Source organism: Podarcis cretensis (genome assembly GCF_951804945.1).
Source record: "Podarcis cretensis genome assembly, chromosome: 9".
Classification (NCBI taxonomy): domain Eukaryota; kingdom Metazoa; phylum Chordata; class Lepidosauria; order Squamata; family Lacertidae; genus Podarcis; species Podarcis cretensis.
Genome location: NC_137178.1, coordinates 2,503,066 through 2,525,201, shown reverse-complemented (window position 1 = coordinate 2,525,201; position 22,136 = coordinate 2,503,066). Strand labels below are relative to the sequence as shown.

The window sequence follows — 22,136 nt, the reverse complement described above, 5'->3', positions numbered from 1 at the left end:
CAGAATGGAGAGGTTTGATCTTCTTGCAGTCCATGGGACTCTCAAGAGTCTCCTCCAGCACCATAATTCAAAAGCAAAAAAAATGCAACTATGATGCTCCTAATTTGCATAATTTCCAAGCAGTCGAAATCTCGCAAGTTAACTGTGCATAAGACACAATCACACTATGCTGCATTTTGATGCATCCTCCTCAAAAAACTTGCTTAGATCAAAACTGAGAAAAAGAATGGCCTGACTACATCTTAAACCCAGCATGTGTACGCACATCTTTTTGTTACAGCTGCATAACTCAGTCGCCTGATTCTGCTGATTTCTCTCCTCTTTCTCCCTACTGGAAGATCCTCCCAGGAACGCTTGGGTGAAGTCTTTCCTGGAGACCCAGAAAGGGATGCTGGCCATCATTGTGTGCTCTGTCGAAAGCAACCCCTGGTCTGTGCTCTCCCTCCTCCGAGGCAGCGAAGTCCTCGCATCCAGCTCTTTCCAAGCCAGCCGGGCACCAAACCATAGGCTGAGCGCCGCTGCCTCTCCAAACTCCTTGAGACTGGAGATCAAAGATGTCAGCCTGGACGATGAGGGGATGTACGAGTGCCTGGCCAGCAATGGCATTGGCAAGACCAGCGCCTCCTTAGACTTCACAGTGGCGAGTGAGTGAAGACAGCTGACGCTTGGGGAAGGGTTGTAGCTCAGTGGCAGAAGGTCCCAGAAAGTCAATCCCCAACAGCTCCTCTAGGTAACTGGGGAAGTATGTCAGACCCAAGAGAGCCCATCTAGTCTAGCATTTTGTTCACAAAGTGGCCGGCCAGGTGTCCCAATGGAAAGTCCCCAAGCATTACCTGAGTGCAGCATCCCTCTCCCCGCTTGCGATTCTCCAGCAAGTGGTCTTCACAGGTGTATTCAATAGCCCTGTTAAGATTCCTGCTCCATGTTTGCAGTCGTGAGATTGTTGTCTATCACATGACGGTGTATGTTTTCATTTCACAGAGTGGGAAGTGACGGAGACAGGATGTTTTGGTATCACTGTGTTCCGTGAAGTGGGACTATTGTCCTTTGTGCTTTCTCTCTTTGCTGTCTGATGAGAAAAAGGAAGGAGCTAAGGCAGAATGCTCCGAGTGTAATATATGTAAATAAAAGTAGATTAGCCAAAATGCTGTGCTACTGAGGTCTGTTACGCAAACTGCAAATACTCTGCGGATCCCTAAGTGTACTGATGCTTCTTGTATCAGACGCTGTGATGTTCAGTCTGAAGAAAGCTTTTGAAGTTCCCGAGCGATCGACCAGGTGGGAGAGAACATGCCAGCTGGGCATGTGTCTCTGCCAGGGCCCTACACGAGAGTAGGACGCTCCTAACAAGCCATTGTGGCTAGTGGCCATCGATAGACTTGGCCCCCATTCATTTTGTCTAATCCTCTTTGAGAGCCATTGAAGCTGGCGGCCATCACTACATTCCATGGCTGCCAATTTCGTTGTTTACCTTTGCACCGTGTCAAGCAATGCTTCCAAACAATACAGGCACAGTATATTTTTGTTTTCCATGTCAATATACATTAAACAATGATACTTAGCACAGGTTGGGGAAGCTGATGATTCCCTGTTGGAGCTGGTGGCTTCAATTCATTTCAGCTTCCCTCTTCTCCATCTTGCAGCTACGAGGGTTGTGATTAAGCCAGTCTCAGAGGTGCGTGAAGGGGATCGGGTCTCTCTCGTCTGTGAAGACAGAAGCTCCCCATCAACAGCTGTCTACACCTGGTACAAGAATTCCAGGTGGCTGTCTGAGGGCCCGGCCCCCTCCCTCATCTTCCAGGCAGTGGCAACCAGCGACATGGGCTCCTACTCCTGCCAAGTTCAGAACGAGAGGGGGACCAGGAAGTCTCCACCTGCTGCCCTGAGGGTGCTCTGTGAGTACAGCAAGAATTCCCTTTTGGAATGGGTTTGTGCGTGGACTTACGAAATGTTCCTTAAACCATGGGGCTGGTCTTGCAATCTGCACACTGGAGCCTGTTAAAATGACCCATTTTGTCCAGGGAAAAGTGAGTCGCTGTGCACAGTGCTGATTGGCTAGCACCTGTGCGGTCATGAGTCTACTTTCCTTCTCTTCCTCCACACCTCCCAAACTCCCAGGATAGTTTTTCAATTTATAAAATGTTGAGTGGAGCAGGAGACGGGAGGAACTTTATAGGAATGGACACATAGGGCTCATCAACTGGGAAAGGGGGATTCTTCTACTGTGAAAAATCTTGAAAACTTTTCAAAAAGGAAAGAAGAAAAAATGACTTGTGCCTTAAATATGGAGGCAGAAGCCAAAGTGACAACTAACTCAGCATTCTTATTACTAATCTCTGCACTTGCTGATTACAATCTGAAGGGGAGGGAATCTGGGCTCTCTCCCCATGGGGAAAAAACACTTGATTGTGACTTCCATTTTAGAGATAAGATTGCATACATCCCGAGAGACACTTTGAAGACTTGGGGATGAAATGCCTGTCAGCCTATTTCCTTCCTTCCTTAGGTTCAGTTCAGTCTATTTCTGCAACCATTTGGGTTAGTTTTCATACATTTCTACTGATACAGTACACATACTTAGCACCCAATTTTATCTAACGTATGCCTTATTGCAAGCCACTTTTTTCCCCCAAAGCAATCTGATGTTTGCAGTACGTACCCAGTACTTAGAATTATAGAATCATCGAAGAAGTGGAAGAGATCCAAAGGGTGGCGCTGTGGTCTAAACCATTGAGCCTTTGGGGCTTCCCTATCGGAAGGTTGGCAGTGCAGTTCAAATCAAATTCTTCTTTTGTTTTTCAAAAGTTTTCAAGATTTTTCACTGTAGCAGAATCCCAGCTTCTGCCAACCTAGCAGTTTGAAAGCACGCCAGTGCAAGTAGATAAATAGGTACCACTGCGGCAGGAAGCTAAACTGCATTTCTGTGTGCTCTGGTTTCCGTCACGGTGTCCCGTTGCCCCGAAACAGTTTAGTCCTGCTGGCCACATGACCCAGAAAACTGTTTGTGGACAAACGCCAGCTCTCACGGTCTGAAAGTGGGATTAGCATCGCACCCCAAAGTTGCCTTTGACTGGATCTAACCATCCAGGGGTCCTTTATTATTATTTATTGAATTTATATACCGCCCTATACTCAGGGGTCTCAGGGTGGCTCACAAAATAAAATCAAGGTATAAAGCCACAAAATATCTAATAAAAATAAAAACAACAACCCAATAGCCCCCCCAAAAAAACACATTTTAAAAGGGCTTAGTATGTAAATAGGCCTGGTTAAAAAGGAATGCTTTTGCCTGGCACCTAAAGGTGTATCATGAAGGCGCCAGGCAAACTTCCCTGGGAAGAGCATTCCACAGACGGGGAGCCACTGCAGAGAAGACACTGTTCTCTCGAGGAAGAGACACACGAAGAAGGGCCTCAGAAGATGATCTCAGGATCCAGGTAGGTTCATATAGAAAGAGGCATTGTGAGGTACTGTGGCCCTGAGCCGTTTACCTTTACCTTTACCTTAGCTAGTCCAGCTCCCTTGCAATGCAAAAATGCAGATATCCACGGTTTAAATTCGGCCCTTGCCGCCAGGCCACCACCTCTTGTGCAGAAACATCTTGACACGTGACATCAATTCTCCCCCACAGATGCTCCAAAGAAGCCCTCCCTGACCTCCTTCCTGGAGACTCAGTCCGGGAGCCAGGCCATCATCGAGTGTACAGTTGAGAGCCACCCACCGTCCGATGTCACCCTGTACAGGGGGGGCGTGATCTTGGCTTCCAGCAGGAGTTCTGGGACTCTCCCTACCCAGCGACTCATTGTCCACTCAGCCCACAACGCCCTCAAAGTTGAGATCAAGGATCTCTGCCTCGAAGACAACGGGCAGTACCGATGCTCAGCTAAGAACACCTATGGGGAGACCACCGCCTCCATGCGCTTCAATGTGGAGAGTGAGTGATTCTCCTCTACCCTCTCCCCTTCCCATGTGGGGGAATCACCCTTTTATGTGTGTCCAGCAGGCACACAACTGCCAGCATGTGGGAATGTTCAGGGATACGGGAGAGGATATATTGTCTGGTAATAGCCTTTCCAACATGTGGAGTAGGCTCAGGTCAGGCCTGGGCTCGGCCACATGTCCTTGCTCTCCCAGTGCTCTCCTCCTTCTCCTCCTCAGCGGCGGCAGTGGTGTGGCAAGGTCGGGGGGCCCCCTCTTTTTTCTCCTTCCTCTTTCTCTCTCTTCCTTTTCCTTCTCCTCCTCCTCCCTGCGTCGGCTCTGGGGTTTTCCTGTCCCCGGAGAGCCGCTGGGCAGTTGGCCGGGTGCTCTCACTCCCAGCTCAATTTGGGTCAAGGGGAGGTCAGCGGTTCCCCCAGCTGACACACCGGGCGTCCCTGGTTCCCACTTGGCAGGGGCGGTGGTAGCGACAGTCTCAGCAGCCCGGAGCCAGCCTGGTAGCGCAGTTGGTTCTGGCTGGCTTCAGGAGCTGTTTGCTGCCATGGCGCCCGCCATTTTGCCTCGGCGGAAGTCCCCATATGATGTGTCTTGTGCCGTTGAACCCATCACGCAACATTCATTCCCTACTAATATATCTATAACCCTTAAAATATAAATCCAGGGACATTAAATGAAATCCAGAGACATTCCGGGGACGGATTTTGTCCAGGGACAGATTTGTAAATCCAGGGACTGTCCCCGGGAAACAGGGTCATCTGGTAACCATATCCTACACCCACTGCAGCTTCCAGATCAGGCACGAGTGAAGCTTCGCATAGAGTGCATTGCAGTAATCCAGCCCTGCAGTAACTAACGCAGGAATCAGAAAAGGACAAATTATTTTGGTTTCTGTCTTCCTCTTTTCCCTACTTAGATGCCAGGGTCACGATTGAGCCGTCTCCCGATGTCCAGGAAGGAGCAATGGCCAACATGACCTGTGTGGTTGTCAGCCAGGCAGCGGGAGAAATGAACTACACGTGGTACAAGAACAGCAAGTGGCTCCGGGGTGGTCCAGAGCGGTCCCTCCTCCTGGTGGGCGTGGCCAGAGATGATGCTGGCTCGTACCACTGCCAGGCAGAGGGGAGGACGGGAACCGTGACCTCTGCCTTGGTCATCTTGAACGTGCTTTGTAAGTTCGGGGGTATTTGTGAGATCTGTAAAGGCTGCTACAAGGCCAGCTCAGCCCACTGGGCTGTCCCACCTCCGATTCATAGAATTGTACCAGTGGAAGGGCACCCAGGGTCATCTAGTCCAACCCCCTGCAATGCCGGAATCTCGGCTCAAGCATCCATGACAGATGGCCATCCAACCTCTGCTTAAAAACCTCCAAGGAAGGAGAGTCCACCGTTGAACAGCTCTTACTGTCAAAAAGTTCTTCCTGACGTTTAGTCAGAATCTCCTTTCTTGTATCCTGAAGCCATGGGTTCGAGTTCTACCCTTCAGAGCAGGAGATCTTTCTCCATCTTCCATGGGACAGCCTTTTAGATATTTGAAGATGGCGACCATCTGTTTGGGTGATTGGTTAGAGTGTGATGTTGATTATGCCCAGGTTGCTGGTTCGATCCCTGTATGGGACAAATGCATATTCCTGCATTTCAGGGGGTTGGACTAGATGATCTTTTGGGTCCCTTCCAACTCGATAATTCTATGATCTCCTTTTAGTCTCCGTTTTTCCAAGCTAAACATATCCAACTCAATCAACTCATCCTCATAAGGCTTGGTTTTTTTGACCCTTGGTCATCCAGGTCACACCTCCTCTGCACACCTAGAATCAAAGAATCATAGAATCATAGAGTTGGAAGAGACCACAAGGGCCATCGAGTCCAACCCCCTGCCAAGCAGCTTTAAGGAGGGCATGTCAATATCCTCATTAAATTGTGGTGCTCAGAACTAGACACAGCATTCCCAGGGTCTAGAATCCTAGAGGCTCTGGGTGAATTGGGAAAAACTGCAGCGCCACCTGAGGCCCATCAGAAAATGGCGGCAAAATGGAAGAGTAAAGAAATTCCATCTATACAAGATTGGATTGAAAAGCTGACAGAATATGCAGAATTAGATGGTCTATCAGGAAAAATAAAGAATAAATCAAAACAGGAATTTGTTTCAAAGTAAGTAAGTGTTCCAGTTTGCGAACTTTTTTTCAGAAGTCAAACGTGCTCCGTTATGAGTCTTAACGTTTCCAATTTGATTGCCACACTTCCGTTTTGAGCGTTGCGCTGAGGTCTGTCTGTTTTTGCTATTTATTTTGCGTTTTTGCGGCTTTTTGTTCTGTTTTTGTGACTGTGTGGAACCCAGTTCAGCTACTGATTGATCGATCGATTGTGTGACTGCAGGACATTGTTTATTGCTTTCATTTTATGGATCAATGGTCTTGTGAGATAGTAAAATTCATATATATATATATATATTTAAATGTCCAGTAGCACCTAAGAGACCAACTAAGTTTGTTCTTGGTATGAGCTTTCATGTGCATGCACACTTCTTCAGATACCTGTTTTAGGGGTTGTTTTTAAAAGTCTGGAACAGATTAATCCATTTTGCATTACTTTCTATAGGAAAGTTTGCCTTGGTTTGAGAAGGCTTTTGTTTAGGAACAGTCTTCTGGAATGGATTAAGTTTGAGAACCAAGGTACATCTGTATTTGGTCAAGAGAGCCACGGACTCCAAAAGGTTGAAAATCTCTGCCCTGGGGGTTCCCCCAGCTGCAGCCTCCTAGCACTCCTCTGCATCCAGCCGGTCCTTGACACCTCCAGATTAGATGGACTATCTTTTTTTTCTATGTTCTTACCCATTCAGATGCACCCAGCACCCCTGCCATCAGCGCCTACCTGGACAACCAAAACGGGAAAGTGGGCATCATCGACTGCAAGGTGGACAGCCATCCCCGTTCCCTGCTGGCCTTGTACAAAGGAGATCGGCTCCTGGCTGACACCAACCGCTCCCATGCCGCAGCCGGCCTGCGCTTCGCCATGTTCCCCTCCTACAACAGCCTGAGGGTGGAGATCCGAGACGTCACGCCAGAGGATTCGGGGCGTTATGTCTGCCAGGCCGGCAACACGTTTGGAAAGATGGCCAGCGCTGTTGACTTCAGCGCAGAGAGTGAGCAGAACTCATGCAGGGGGGGCCGGGGGACAGAAATGGAGAAAGGAGCAGGGTTTTAAAAAGGAGTGGGGAGTCCATGTGTTTTCTAAAAACCAGTACACTATGGGATGGCCACCACCATCCCATGGGCTAAATCTGACCCGCAAAGCTGTTTTCCCCCAAACCACACCTACCTGCCTCACACCAGGCTGCCAGGAGCTTGGCCTACACTCGAGTAGGACCCTGGCAGAGACACATGCCCGACTGGCATGTTCTCTCCCTCCTGGTCTTTCGTTCGGGAGCTTCAAAAGCTTTCTTCAGCTCAAACATCACAGTGACTGATGCCAACAGACATCAGCACACTTAGGGATCCGCAGAGTTTGCGCATTTCGGGTGAAAAACTCAGCATTTTGGCTAATCTACTTTTATTTACATATAAACACACACGGAGCACTGCAACTTGGCTCCCTTTCTCTCTGGTATGAGACAGCAAAGAGAAAAAGAACAAAGGACAATAGTCCCACTTCATGGAACACAGGAACACAAACATCCTGTCTCTGTCACTTCCCACTCTGTGGAGTCAAAACATACACCATTATGTGAAAGACAACAATCCGATGACTGCAATCACAGAGCAGGAATTCTAACACAGACATCGTAAGTGACGTCAGATGTGCAGCACATAGAGATGAGGCTGGATCAGCTGTGTGACTGAGTTTCTCTTAGGGAACTCAAATACACAGTTGATCCTTCCAGACAGGAGACGTGAAGTCACTGCCCATCAGCTGACAAATTGGGGGGACTCAATTCTGCAGCCGATTCCTGCAGAAAACAGGGCTGAAGTCACCACTAAACCATCAGCTGGACCTCTTCTCATAATCCCCAGTCCAAGAGATCCTGTATCATAGACTCATAGAGTTGGAAGGGACACCAAGAGCCATCTAGTCCAACCCTCTGCCTTGGACCCCAGCTAAAGATGGCCATCCGACCTCTACTTAAAAACCTCCAATGGAGGAGACTCCACAACCTCCTGAGGGAATCCGTTTCACTGTAAAGTGGCTTGCGGTGGACTTCCTCAATCAATACATCACTGTGATGCTAGAGACAGTTTTACTTGGTCAGAACAACAGCGGCCGGTGGAGAACCTGCAAAAGTGGAGTCTGCCGTCCTGTAAATCACACAGGTTTATATAGAGGTATTCCCACTTTACACATGGCTAGAAATTAACCCACATTCTCAGAGGGAAAGCATGCCTACGTTAGGGAAGCTTTTAATGTTTGATGCATTACTGTATTTTAATATTTTGTTGGAAGCCGCCCAGAGTGGCTGGGGAAGCCCAGCCAGATGGGCGGGGTATAAATAATAAATTATTATTATTATTATTATTATTATTATTATTATTATTATTATCATCATCATCATCATCATCATCATCATCATCATCGTCATCATCATCATCAGAGCTGAATGCCTGATTCAGTTAGAAGGACAGGGCGCCTCCTTTCAGTTGTTTTATGTTGTAACCCGTCCTGTGACCTTGGGTTGAAGGGCGATAGGTAAATTTAATAAACAATAATATCAGGCTAGCTCAAGACTGGGCTTTTTCCTGCACAAGCCTTCTTGACACACTCCTAATAAGGTTTGAGGAAGCAGGTTCTCCAAACAATATCCTTTTCTGCCCTTCCTTTCACTGCCTTTACACCTTAGGCTAGAAATGTGTTTTTTTGATAAGCCCCCCACCATGGGTGGTTCTCAGTGTCCTCTTCTGAGCTAGTTTCTCACCCACCCACCCCAACCTCTGTTTGCCTGCAGCACTCTCAGACCTCCACTTATTCAAGATCCTGGCTGGGGTATTCTTTGCCTTGACTTGTGCAGCTCTGCTTTGTGGCTTGGCTCTTGGGATGCAAACATATTGGACCCGGTAAGGCTGGCTGGTGTTCGCTTCCATCCATCATTAACCCAATGGATTCGGGGAGAGGAAGTCTGGCATCTGGTCGGCGTCTGAGATAGCAGGATGCTGGACTTGACTGACCACTGGCCTGATCTAGCAGGGCTATTCCTATGTTCTTATTATTTCTAGGACCTTTTTGGGGGGGGGGGGGAGCCCATGGGATTTGCTGCCACAAGTTGTAGTGATGGCCACCAACTTCCTACCCTCCAACATTTCTCCAATGAAAATAGGGACTTCCTATTCCATAATTTAGGACACAGGTGGCGCTGAGGTCTAAACCACAGAGCCCAGAAGGTCGGTGGTTCGAATCCCTGTGACAGTGTGAGCTCCCGTTGCTCGGTCCCTGCTCCTGCCAACCTAGCAGTTTGAAAGCACGTCAAAGTGCAGGTAGATAAATAGGTACCGCTCCGGTGGAAAGGTAAACGGCGTTTCCGTGCGCTGCTCTGGCTGCTCTGGTTCGCCAGAAGCGGCTTAGTCATGCTGGCCACATGACCCAGAAGCTGTCTGCGGACAAACGCTGGCTCCCTCGGCCAGTAAAGTGAGATGAGCACCGCAACCCCAGAGTCGTTCACGACTGGACCTAATGGTCAGGGGTCCCTTTACCTTTACCTATTCCATAATAATAATTTTTTTACTTATACCCTTGCCCATGCAACTAGGTTTCCCCAATCACTCTGGGCAACTTCCAACATATATAAAAACATAATAAAACATTAAACCACTTCCCTATACAGGGCTGCCTTCAGATGTCTTCTAAAGGTTGTATAGTTATTTATGTCCTTGGCTCAAGGGTCGCATAACTCCATACCCTCCAACATTTGTCTGTTGAAAATAGGAACGTGCTAAGGAAAAGCGAAGGGATGCGGGTGGTGCTGTGGGTTAAACCACAGAGCCTAGGACTTGCCGATCAGAAGGTCGGTGGTTCAAATCCCCGTGACGGGGTGAGCTCCTGTTGCTCGGTCCCTGCTCCTGCCAACCTAGCAGTTTGAAAGCACCTCAAAGTGCAAGTCAATAAACAGGCACCGCTCCGGCGGGAAGGTAAACAGCGTTTCCTTGCACTGCTCTGGTTCACCAGAAGCGGTTTCTTCATGCTGGCCACATGACCCGGAAGCTGCACGCCGGCTCCCTCAGCCAGTAAAGTGAGATGTGTGCCGCAACCCCAGAGTCGGCCACGACTGGACCTAATGGTTAGGGGTCCCTTTACCTTTTTAAGGAAAAGCAGGGCATCCCGGGATCAAATCAGAAACCGGGAAGAGCTTCTGTAAATCTGGGAGTGTCCCTGGAAAATAGGGACACTTGGAGGGTCTGCAACTTTTACAAGGATTAGAAGATAAAGCTAACAATCACTGCTGGTCACCATGATGGCATGCTACCTCCTGAATTTGCTACCACTGGCTGGGGAACGAGAGTGAAAGAGGGCTGTTGACATCATATTGTGTTGGTTGCTTCCCATTTCAGGAGGGCATCAGGTTGGCCAAAGCTGTACTAGAATAATAGAACTGTACAGTTGGAAGGGACCACGAGGGTCATCTAGTCCAACCCCCTGGAATGCAAGAATCTTTTGCCCGCATGGGGCTTGAAGCCATGTCTCGTGCTCTGCCAAATGAGCTATCCCAGATCAGGAGGTCCTCTCCTTCTGTTTCCACCTGCATTAAACCAACATAAGTAGTGATAGCCACCCACCTGGGTGGCTTCTAAACTGGAGTAGAGAAACTCGCAGAGGAGAAGGCTGTTGGCAGCCTCGTTCTCCCTCCTCTGTCCGAGGCAGGAATGCTTCTTGCTACCAGCTGCCAGGAGAAATCGAAAGTGGGGAGAGTTGCCACTGTTGCTCCTGCTTGTGGGATTCCTCCTGCGGGCATCGGGTTGGCCTCAGAATGCTGGACATAGGGTTGATCCAGCATCCAGGCTCTTCTCAGATTCCCAAGTTTGCAGCGTAGCCACACCTAAAGAGACAGCCCCTCCAACCTCTTGTGTTATATTTTCCAGGATCAATGAAGAGTGCAAAAGGTGGAAGCAGCAGAAAAACAAGAAGGCGGAAGCAGCAGCAGGGGCAGAAAACAGAGACGAGACTGTCCAGGTTCATAGAATCATTGGATTGTTGTGGGCATGTTCAGGGATGCAGGAGAGGATATATTGTTTGATTATAGCCTTTCCAACTTGTGTTAACAATTTCACAATTTAGCAGAGTAACATTCCCCCTTTTAAACTCACAGCGGATGCGTTTGCTCAGGCTCGCTAAAGCCTCTATAATAACTGTTCTGGTATTTCCCCCTTATTCCCTCATAAAAGATAAGACACGACACAGTCTTCTATAAAAGTATAAAAAGAGTTTACTCACATTCTGTTCACAATCGGATCCCAGAAGGCAGACTTGGCTTAGAAAAGTAACATACACCTGGAAACTATCTCATAAGGAGACAGTCCCTTTGTCTTCTCTTGGCTGGAGGCCAAGAGAGCATCTTTGGCTAAGCAGATGTTGCTTCTTCAATGCATGTAGACAAAGAGAGAGAGATGGCTGCCCTGCCCTGTGCTTTTGTCGTTACCTGCACAGGTGAGGCCACGCCCACCTCTAGTCACATGCAGAGGAAGTCTGTCCCAGCCCAGAAGGAAACAGGAAGTTGACCTGCTGGCTGGACAAACGTTCCTCCCCATGTGTAAACATGTTCACTCTAGGAATGTTGTACTTGACTGCTCTGGTGTTTCACATCCCACACAACTAAACACCAAGAAGAACTTTCACATCCCACAATTGTAGAGATAGAAGGGGTCTCCATGCGTGATCTTGTCCACCCCCGCAATGCAGGAACCACAGCTAAAGAATCCCTGGTGGGTAGCCATTAAGCCTCTGTTCCGAAAGCTCCAGTGAAGGAGAGTCCACCACCTTCTAAGGGAGTCCATTCCACAGTCAAGCAGTTCTTACTGTCAGCAAATTCCTCATGTTTAGTAGAACTCTTCTTCCTTGTCATTTGAATCCATCAATTCAGGTCCTGCCCTCTGGAGTAGCAGAAAACAAGCTTGCTCCCTCTTCCATGTGACAGCCCTTCAGATACTTGGCTTTCATATCACCTCTCAGTCTTCTCTTCTCAGTCTAAACCTACCCAATTCCCTCAACTGTTCCTCATATGGCTTTGTTTCCAAAGCCCTTTATCATCTTGGCCACCCTCCTCTGCACAACTTCCAGAGAGTTTCAACTCTCTTCAAAGCTATTGCCTTGCCTCCATCCAAGCCCCTAGCACTAGGATTGGATAGGGACACAAACTCGGAACAGGCGATTACTTCTGCCTTAGAATGGGATCAGTTGCTCTGCAATGTCAGGGCTGCACGTGGCGCAAGTTTCCTTTGTGGAGGTGAGTCACTGGTGGGAACGACTGATTGATCGTGGGCAAGTGTAAGTAATGTGATGGGGTGATGCAAGCTGAGGTTGATGAGGGAAGTCTCTTCTCTAGTCTTCAGGAATCCCTGTGGGGCAGAAGGTGTTTCCTAATCCATGTCACCTTCAGTTCCTCGCTTAGGCTACTGGGTCACATTGGGAGCTGGGAATCAACCTCAGGAGCCTTTTTGGATTGCTGAGGTTCCATATATCTGACTTGGTCACTTGGCTCTTTCCACAGCTGAGTGAGCAGAACCCTGGAACACCTCCGGCCGGCCGGTTCTGCCTCCCCTACAGGAAGCTGCGAGCAAAGACCGACATTCCTCCACAGGAAGAACCCTCTGAACAGAGCTGTACAAGCGCCTTATGAGCGGTGGGAAGACATCTAGTGGGAGTCACAGCAACCAGAAGACCATGCCAGTTGTGGAGGACGAGGCGGAAAGTGTGATCATCTAAAGGCTGTTGCTCTGGACCCTGAGTTGGAATCATAGAATTGTAGAGTTGGAAGGGACTCTGAGGGTCATCTAGTCCAGCCCCCTGCACTGAAGGAACCACCGCTAAAGAGGGACCCACAGCCTCATCATTTCAGGCACCCCATTTTTCACCAAACCACCATTAACCTTTTCATTCATTTAAAATTTCAGAATCGGTCTTGGATTTTGAACTTCATCAGATTTCATTTTTTTAATATATATATACAAATTTTTATTAGTTTTTTAACATACCATTTTCAACGGTGATTAAACATATTTTTACATCTTCATTTTTTTTTACTTCCATCAGTCCTGTCTGAAAATTTTCCTGTCTAATCTCTTAGTATGCATTTCTTATTTTCCCTATTACATTTCAAACTCATAACCAATATCTCTATGTTTTTCTACTTTGTAACACTTCGTATGGGACGTGGGTGGCGCTGTGGGTTAAACCACAGAGCCTAGGACTTGCCGATCAGAAGGTTGGTGGTTCAAATCCCCGCAACGGGGTGAGCTCCCGTTGCTCAGTCCCTGCTCCTGCCAACCTAGGAGTTCGAAAGCACGTCAAGTGCAAGTAGATAAATAGGTACCGCTCCGGTGGAAAGGTAAATGGCGTTTCCGTGCGCTGCTCTGGTTTGCCAGAAGCGGCTTAGTCATGCTGGCCACATGACCTGGAAGCTGTACGCCAGCTCCCTCAGCCAATAAAGCGAGATGAGTGCCACAACCCCAGAATCAGTCACGAATGGATCTAATGGTCAGGAGTCCCTTTACCCTTTACCTTAACACTTCGCATATTTCTCCTTACAAAACTTCTTGTAGTCCTACTAGCGTAATTTGTTGATTGCAGTTGCTCTTCAAACAATTCATATACTTCTTCCAATGTTCTGTAAATCTCTGGTCCCGCAGGTTTCGAATCCTTCCTGTCATTTTGTCCAATTATGCATAGTCCATTAATTTCATCTGCCATTCTTCTTTTGTCAGAATCATCAGATTTCATTTTTGATGTTTGAGTGGGCCAGGCAAAAAATGAAGGAGGGGATACAGCCTTCCACTGTAAGCCTTTCTTTCTCTCCTGCACAAGCTATTCTGAGCAGGAGATCCTCTTCTTCTGACCTCCAAGTTGGGCAGAGATAGGATGGGGCCACAGTTCAGTGGGAGAGTGTCTGTGTTGGAAGCAGGTCTCAGGATCAATTCCTGGCAGCTCCAGACAGGCTTGGGAGATGCTCTTGCCTGAAACCATGGACAGCTGCTGCCGGTCAGTGTAAACAGTACTGAGAAAGATTGACCAATGGTCTGACTCAACATGAGGCAGCTTTCTATAAGGACCATTTCTTGAAAGACCTACATTGGCTCCCAGTACATTTCCGAGCACAATTCAAAGCGTTGGTGTTGACCTCTAAAGCCCTAAACGCTCTCCGCCCAGTATATCTGAAGGAGCCTCTCCACCCCCATCGTTCTACCCGGACGCTGAGGTCCAGCTCCAAGGGCCTTCTGGTAGTTCCCTCACTGCAAGAAGCCAAGTTACAGGGAACCAGGCAGAGGGCCTTCTTGGTAGTGGCGCCCGCCCTGTGGAACACCCTCCCACCAGATGTCACAGAGAAAAATAACTACCAGACTTTTAGAAGACATCTGAAGGCAGCCCTGTTTAGGGAAGCTTTTAATGATTAATAGGTTACTGTATTTTAGTGTTCTGTTGGAAGCCGCCCAGAGTGGCTGGGGAAACTCAGCCAGATGGGTGGGTTATAAATAATAAATTATTATTATTATTACCATGTGCATGGAGAACAGACTGGCTCATGCCATCTGCCTTGTCATCAAACCTTTAGATAATCCCATGAGGTGCCAGCTTGCCAAATCCCGTACTTTTACTCCTCAACCAATGGCATCTGGGTCAAAACCAGTGTCTTCATCGCCTTCTTGCCACAAAAAGTCAACATCAGCGCTACACAGTCAACACCTTCCCTGCCAGAGTCATGTCGCCGCAGCTGTCTGTGCTATTAACACTGTGCTGTCTAATAAATAATGTCACCAGCAACACAGTTTCCAGCACCCCAGCTTCTTCTCTAACTTTCTCTGGGACATGAGTGAGGAACAGTGGCGTAGCGTGGGTTGTCAGCACCCGGGGCAAGGCAAGTAATTTGCGCCCCCTAACCCATGGATTTGCGCCCCCTAACCCGTGGATTTGCGCCCCCTAACCCTAACCCCCAGATGTTGCGCCCGGTGCGGCCGGCTCCCCCTGCACCCCCCACGCTACGCCACTGGTGAGGAACATGAGAAAATAAGAAGGGACTGCTGGATCAGGGCAAAGGCCCATCAAGTCCAGCATCCTCTCCTCACACTGACCGATCAGGAGGCTGCGGGAATACTAACAAGCAGTATCTGAGCCCAAGACCCTTTTCCCTTCTTGGGGTTTCCCAGCATTGCTGCCTCCAACTGTAATAATAATAATAATAATAATAATAATAATAATAATTTATTTATATCCCGCCCTCCCCAGCCAATGCTGGGCTCAGAATGGCTAACAACAATAAAAGTAACACAACATTCTAAAATCAATTCATTTTGAAATCAATTCAAATTCATGGCAACCACTGGGCCAGAGTTCTGTGAGGATTGCCAAAGGAGGGGGTCAGGCTGTGCCTTGGCCAAAGGCCAGGTGGAACAGCTCCGTCTTGCAGGCCCTGTGGAAAGATGTCAAGTCCCACAGGGCCCTAGTTTCTTGTGACAAAGCATTCCACCAGATCGGAGCCACAGCCGAAAAAGCCCTGGCTCTGGTCGAGGCCAGCCTAACCTCCCTGGGGCCCGGGACCTCCAAGATGTTTTTGTTTGAAGACCATAAGGTCCTTCGTGGGGCATACCAGGAGAGGCGGTCCCGTAGGTACGAGGGCCCTAGGCCGTATAGGGCTTTGAAGGTTAAAACCAGCACCTTAAACCTGATCCTGTACTCCACTGGGAGCCAGTGCAGCTGGTATAGCACCGGGTGAATGTGATCCTGCGGCGAGGACCCTGTAAGGAGCCTCGCTGCAGCATTCTGCACCCGCTGGAGTTTCTGGGTCAGTCTCAAGGGCAGCCCCACGTAGAGTGAGTTAGAGAGTTAGAGAGACACAGTAGAGCCATTCTGGCTAGGGGTCACCCCAGCCCTCTAAGCTCCATGAATTTGTCCTCTATCCATCCATTCTTGTCTCCCCTTCAGCAGAAAGGAACAGTTTTGGTTGAGGACAACCTTCTCTCTCTGCTCCGCAGCCCAAGGGGAGGGCAGGACTTCTTTATTATTTATCCATTTATTTATTTATTTGCATTCGTATCTCACTTTTTTCTTCAAGGAGCTCAAAGTGGCAGACATCGTTCTCCCTGCCCTCATCTAATCCCTACAGCAACACCCCTGTGAGGTAGGTCTGGCTGAGAGGAAGAGACTGGACCAAGCTCACCCAGTGAGCTTCACGGCCGAGTGGGGATTTGAACCCAGGTCCTGGTCCAGTTCACTAGCCATGCTGACTTCCCTGCGAGACTTGGCTCAGTCTTGTTGCAAAGGATGAAATCACACCTTCCTTTTTAAAGTACCTCAAAATCACTTGAGAGTCTTCCTTTGCTTCAGTTAACACAAATCCCCACATTCTCCATTCTCTTTTGCACACCATTCCATGTGCAAAAGCCGCCTTTTCGGAAGTCCAGGAGACCCAGTTTGAAAACTGATGAGGGTGACACCTGGTGGAAAACGGGTAGAAATGCAATGCACCAGGCTAGCCTAGACTTCAACAGCTCTTTCCAGCTGATAATGGTGGGGGTGCAATTTGGTGGGGGCGCGGGGGGTGGTGTGGGTTAAACCACAGAGCCTAGGGCTTGCCGATCAGAAGGTTAGAAGGTCGGTGGTTCGAATCCCCGCGACGGGGTGAGCTCCTGTTGCTCGGTCCCTCCTCCTGTCAACCTAGCAGTTCGAAAGCACAAAGTACAAGTAGATAAATAGGTACCACTCCAGTGGGAAGGTAAACGCCGTTTCCGTGTGCTGCTCTGGTTCACCAGAAGCGGCTTAGTCATGCTGGCCGCATGACCCAGAAGCTCTACGCCGGCTCCCTCGGCCAAGAAAGCGAGATGAGCGCCGCAACCCCAGAGTCGGTCACGACTGGACCTAATGGTCAGGGGTCTCTTTACCTTTAAGATTCCAAATGGAGATGGCATGAGGAAGCTGGGACCAGCTGGCTTCGCATTCAGCCGACCCAATTCCTATTTTTTGCAGAAACGAAGTCAGCTGAAGGGATTATGGCTTCTATGATGATAAGCTGAGTTTGCAGCACTGATTTGGTCTCTGAAACGCTCTGTGCATGTCCAGATGGCGACATATTGGGTCCCGCTCACTCAAAATGCTTTCAGAATATATCCCCATTTTGCAGTGGGAAACACACACTCGATCTGCCCTCACCACCAGTGTAATTCCTACAGTTCCAGCTTGTACAGGTACAATACCCTACCTCCTGATAGCAGCAAGATGCCCAAGAATATGCCATGTTGGTGCTCCATCATTTGAATTGCCATCTGGGCATTACAGGAGGCACTTATAAAGTCCCAAGATGTATTGAGTCCAAGGCACCTGACATTTCGAAAGCACGTCAAAGTGCAAGTAGATAAATAGGTACCACTCTGGCGGGAAGGTCAATGGTGTTTCCGTGCGCTGCTCTGGTTCGCCAGAAGCGGCTTAGTCATGCTGGCCACTTGATCCAGAAGCTGTACGCCGCCTCCCTCGGCCAGTAAAGCGAGATGAGCGCTGCAACCCCAGAGTTGGTCACAACTGGACCTAATGGTCAGGGGCCCCTTTATCTTTACGTCTAAACCACATATGCATACCCCTAAACCTTTTGTGAATCTAGGTTTGGCCCCATTGAGGGACAGTGTTTCAATATGAGTAGGAAAATTAGAGTAGCCCTAAACATTTTTTTAGAAAAAAAGCACTGGCCTTCTGCTCCATGAAGCTGTCTACACTGCCTTCGAAGCCATCCAACTTGGTGCAGTTGTCAGTTCTGGGAAGCAGGGGCTTTCATGACAATCCCCATGGCCATGTTCCTTCTAAGACAATACACCGAAAAGGAATTGATGACCTTTTGTTGCAGGCATGGGAGCTGCAATACAAAGTCAGCTTGCCCCGCTCCCACTGCCTTCCACCACAATCCCCCAAAATGTTGTTGAGCTTTTTGGGGGCAATTGCTTCCTGGTTCTGTTTGCAGAAACCCAGACATTTTGCCAATTTTAAAAAATCACAGAGCTGCCAGAGCTGTCAACGCACACACAATGCTTGATTTGGTCCTCCCTTTTTTTCCCAGATGTAGCTCTTTATTGACCCCAACAGTGTGACGCGGTAGCTAAAAAAGCCAATGCAATTCTGGGCTGCATCAATAGGAGTATTGCATCTAGATCAAGGGAAGTAATAGTGCCACTGTATTCTGCTCTGGTCAGACCTCACCTGGAGTACTGTGTCCAGTTCTGGGCACCACAGTTCAAGAAGGACACAGAAAAACTGGAACGTGTCCAGAGGAGGGCAACCAAAATGGTCAAAGGCCTGGAAACGATGCCTTATGAAGAATGGCTAAGGGAGCTGGGCATGTTTAGCCTGGAGAAGAGGAGGTTAAGGGGTGATATGATAGCCATGTTCAAATATATAAAAGGATGTCACATAGAGGAGGGAGAAAGGTTGTTTTCTGCTGCTCCAGAGGAGCGGACACGGAGCAATGGTTCCAAACTACAAGAAAGAAGATTCCACCTAAACATTAGGAAGAACTTCCTGACAGTAAGAGCTGTTTGACAGTGGAATTTGCTGCCAAGGAGTGTGGTGGAGTCTCCTTCTTTGGAGGTCTTTAAGCAGAGGCTTGACAACCATATGTCAGGAGTGCTCTGATGGTGTTTCCTGCTTGGCAGGGGGTTGGACTCGATGGCCCTTGTGGTCTCTTCCAACTCTATGATTCTATGATTCAATATTCCATGATTTAGATCTTTCCCCCAATCCTTCTTCCCTGGCCATTTTGTGCACCATTTTGTGTGTTTGCCCCTGGTGCCAAAACGTCCTGAGCTGGCGAAGACTTCTGGTGGACTCACAAAAGCTTAGTGGTGTTTGAAACTGGATTTATGTATAAGCTAAACAAGCTATAGCTTAGGGCCCCACTCTCTTGGGGACCACCCAAAAAATTAAAGGGAGGGGGAACAGGATGTACGTTTCCAAAATATAAGATAAAAACAAATAAAATAAAACCTACATACAGCAACAGTGTTTTGTTTTGTTTTGTGTTGTGTAGGCTCCTGTGATGCAAGTAATGGGCCCCGCCTGCTAGCCTGCTCCCTAAAATATCACTGGTTAGATACCTATTAGGTCCATAAATGACCATATAGCATATATTCAACACAAAAAACAGCGACAACTTGTTGTTGACAAAGGACAGCTGGATATATAATGGGCCCCATTACCTTCATTAGCTTAGAGCCTCATCAAACCTAAATCTGGCCCTGGATGTTTCCATTGGTCATAATAAAGAGACTTTGAGGGTTTTTCTAAAATAAAAGTAGCTGTTTAACCCTTAGTCATGCATGCTAAAGCCATCTATTTCTTCCTCTGCTTACTTCTTTTTCTTTGGCATGCAAAACGTTAGCAAGTGCTCCGGAAAGAAAAATTCTACCCACTTTCTCCACATGACGCGTAATTGCATGCGTTTCAATAATTTCCTCCCTTACTCCCCCCCCCCATACTAAAAAGCCCAAGCATCACAGTTTTAATAGTTAATTGGTTCTGTTCAAAGGTGTTTTTGCTGGATACAGTATGCCAGTTAATTGCTGTAAGCTGCCTTGTGAGGGTTATGCATTAAATATAAATACATTAAGTGAACAGATCAGATCAGAATTAACAGATGGATCTGTTCAGAATTCATCAGCTTAAGTGACTGACTGGATCTACCTTATCTTTCGCCAGTCCCAGCCCTTCAGCCTTCCTTTGTTGTTGTTGTTGTTTAGTCGTTTAGTCGTGTCCGACTCTTCGTGACCCCATGGACCAGAGTACGCCAGGCACTCCTGTCTTCCACTGCCTCCCGCAGTTTGGTCAGACTCATGTTTGTGGCTTCGAGCACATCATCCAACCATCTTGTCCTCTGTCGTCCCCTTCTCCTTGTGCCCTCCATCTTCCCCAACATCAAGGTCTTTTCGAGGGAGTCTTCTCTTCTCATGAGGTGGCCAAAGTATTGGAGCCTTAGCTTCACGATCTGTCCTTCCAGTGAGCACTCAGGGCTGATTTCCTTAAGAATGGAGAGGTCTGATCTTTTTGCAGTCCATGGGACTCTCAAGAGTCTCTTCCCGCACCAGAATTAAAAAGCATCAATTCTTCGACGATCAGCCTTCTTTATGGTCCAGCTCTCACTTCCATACATCACTACTGGTAAAACCATGGCTTTAACTATACGGACCTTTGTTGGCAAGGTGATGTCTCTGCTTTTTAAGATGCGGTCTAGGTTTATCATTGCTTTTTTCCCAAGAAGAAGGTGTCTCTTTATTTCATGGTTGCTGTCACCATCTGCAGTGATCATGGAGCCCAAGAAAGTAAAATCTCTCACTGCCTCCATTTCTTCCCCTTCTATTGGCCAGGAGGTGATGGGCCCAGTGGCCATGATCTTCATTTTTTTGATGTTGAGCTTCAGACCATATTTTGCACTCTCCTCTTTCACCCTCATTAAAAGGTTCTTTAATTCCTCTTCACTTTCTGCCATCAAGGTTGTGTCATCTGCATATCTGAGGTTGTTGATATTTCTTCCGACGATCTTAATTCCGGCTTGGGATTCATCCAGCCCAGCCTTTTGCATGATGAATTCTGCATATACGTTAAATAAGCAGGGAGACAATATACAGCCTTTCCATACTCCTTTCCCAATTTTGAACCAATCAGTTGTCCCATATCCAGTTCTAACTGTAGCTTCTTGTCCCACATAGAGATTTCTCAGGAGACAGATGAGGTGATCAGGCACTCCCATTTCTTTAAGAACTTGCCATAGTTTGCTGTGGTCAACACAGTCAAAGGCTTTTGCATAGTCAATGAAGCAGAAGTAGATGTCTTTCTGGAACTCTCTAGCTTTCTCCATAATCCAGCGCATGTTTGCAATTTGGTCTCTGGTTCCTCTGCCCCTTCAAAATCCAGCTTGCACTTCTGGGAGTTCTCGGTCCACATACTGCCTGAGCCTTCCTTGTAGAATTTTAAGCATAACCTTACTAGTGTGTGAAATGAGTGCAATTGTGCGGTAGTTGGAGCATTCTTTAGCACTCTCCTTCTTTGGGATTGGCATGTAGACTGATCTTCTCCAATCCTCTGGCCACTGCTGAGTTTTCCAAATTTGCTGGCATATTGTGTAGCACCTTCACAGCATCATCTTTTAAAATTTTAAATAGTTCAGCTGGAATATCATCACTTCCACTGGCCTTGTTATTAGCAGTGCTTTCTAAGGCCCATTTGACTTCACTCTCCAGGATGTCTGGCTCAAGGTCAGCAACCACACTACCTGGGGTGTACGAGACATCCATATCTTTCCGGTATAATTCCTCTGTGTATTCTTGCCACCTCTTCTTGATGTCTTCTGCTTCTGTTAGGTTCTTTCCACTTTTGTCCTTTATTATGGAAATCTTTGTACGAAATGTTCCTTTCATATCTCCAATTTTCTTGAACAGATCTCTGGTTCTCCCCATTCTGTTGTTTTCCTCTATTTATTTGCATTTCTCGTTTAAGAAGGCCTTCTTGTCTCTCCTTGCTATTTTTTGGAAATCTGCATTCAATTTCCTGTATCTTTCACTATCTCCCTTGCATTTTGCTTGCCTTCTCTCCCCCGCTATTTGTAAGGCCTCGTTGGACAGCCACTTTGCTTTCTTGCATTTCCTTTTTATTGGGATGGTTTTCGTTGCTGCCTCCTGTATAATGTTGCGAACCTCCATCCATAGTTCTTCAGACACTCTGTCCACCAAATCTAAATCCTTAAACCTGTTCCTCACTTCCACTGTGTATTCATAAGGGATTTGACTTAGATTGTATCTTACCGGCCCAGTGGTTTTTCCTACTTTCTTCAGTTTAAGCTTGAATTTTGCTATAAGAAACTGATGATCTGAGCCACAGTCAACTCCAGGTCTTGTTTTTGCTGACTGTATAGAGCTTCTCCATCTTTGGCTGCAGAGAATATAATCAATCTGATTTCGATGCTGCCCATCTGGAGATGTCCATGTGTAGAGTCGTCTCTTGTGTTGTTGGAAAAGAGTGTTTGTGATGACCAGCTTGTTCTCT

General features: G+C 47.7%; 1 protein-coding gene across 1 annotated transcript in view; it reads left to right on the top strand.

Moving 5' to 3' along the window:
* SIGLEC1 (sialic acid binding Ig like lectin 1) overlaps window positions 1-13,140 on the top strand; it is a 44,043-nt gene extending 30,903 nt beyond the window's left edge. The window contains exons 14-21 of the mRNA XM_079990676.1: window positions 339-644; window positions 1,644-1,895; window positions 3,632-3,934; window positions 4,850-5,104; window positions 6,772-7,074; window positions 8,869-8,977; window positions 10,994-11,084; window positions 12,619-13,140. Of these exons, the coding sequence (XP_079846802.1) occupies window positions 339-644; window positions 1,644-1,895; window positions 3,632-3,934; window positions 4,850-5,104; window positions 6,772-7,074; window positions 8,869-8,977; window positions 10,994-11,084; window positions 12,619-12,747 (1,748 nt within the window). The 3' untranslated portion in view covers window positions 12,748-13,140. The remainder of the gene's footprint in view (window positions 1-338; window positions 645-1,643; window positions 1,896-3,631; window positions 3,935-4,849; window positions 5,105-6,771; window positions 7,075-8,868; window positions 8,978-10,993; window positions 11,085-12,618) is intronic.
* Window positions 13,141-22,136: the final 8,996 nt, after the last annotated feature.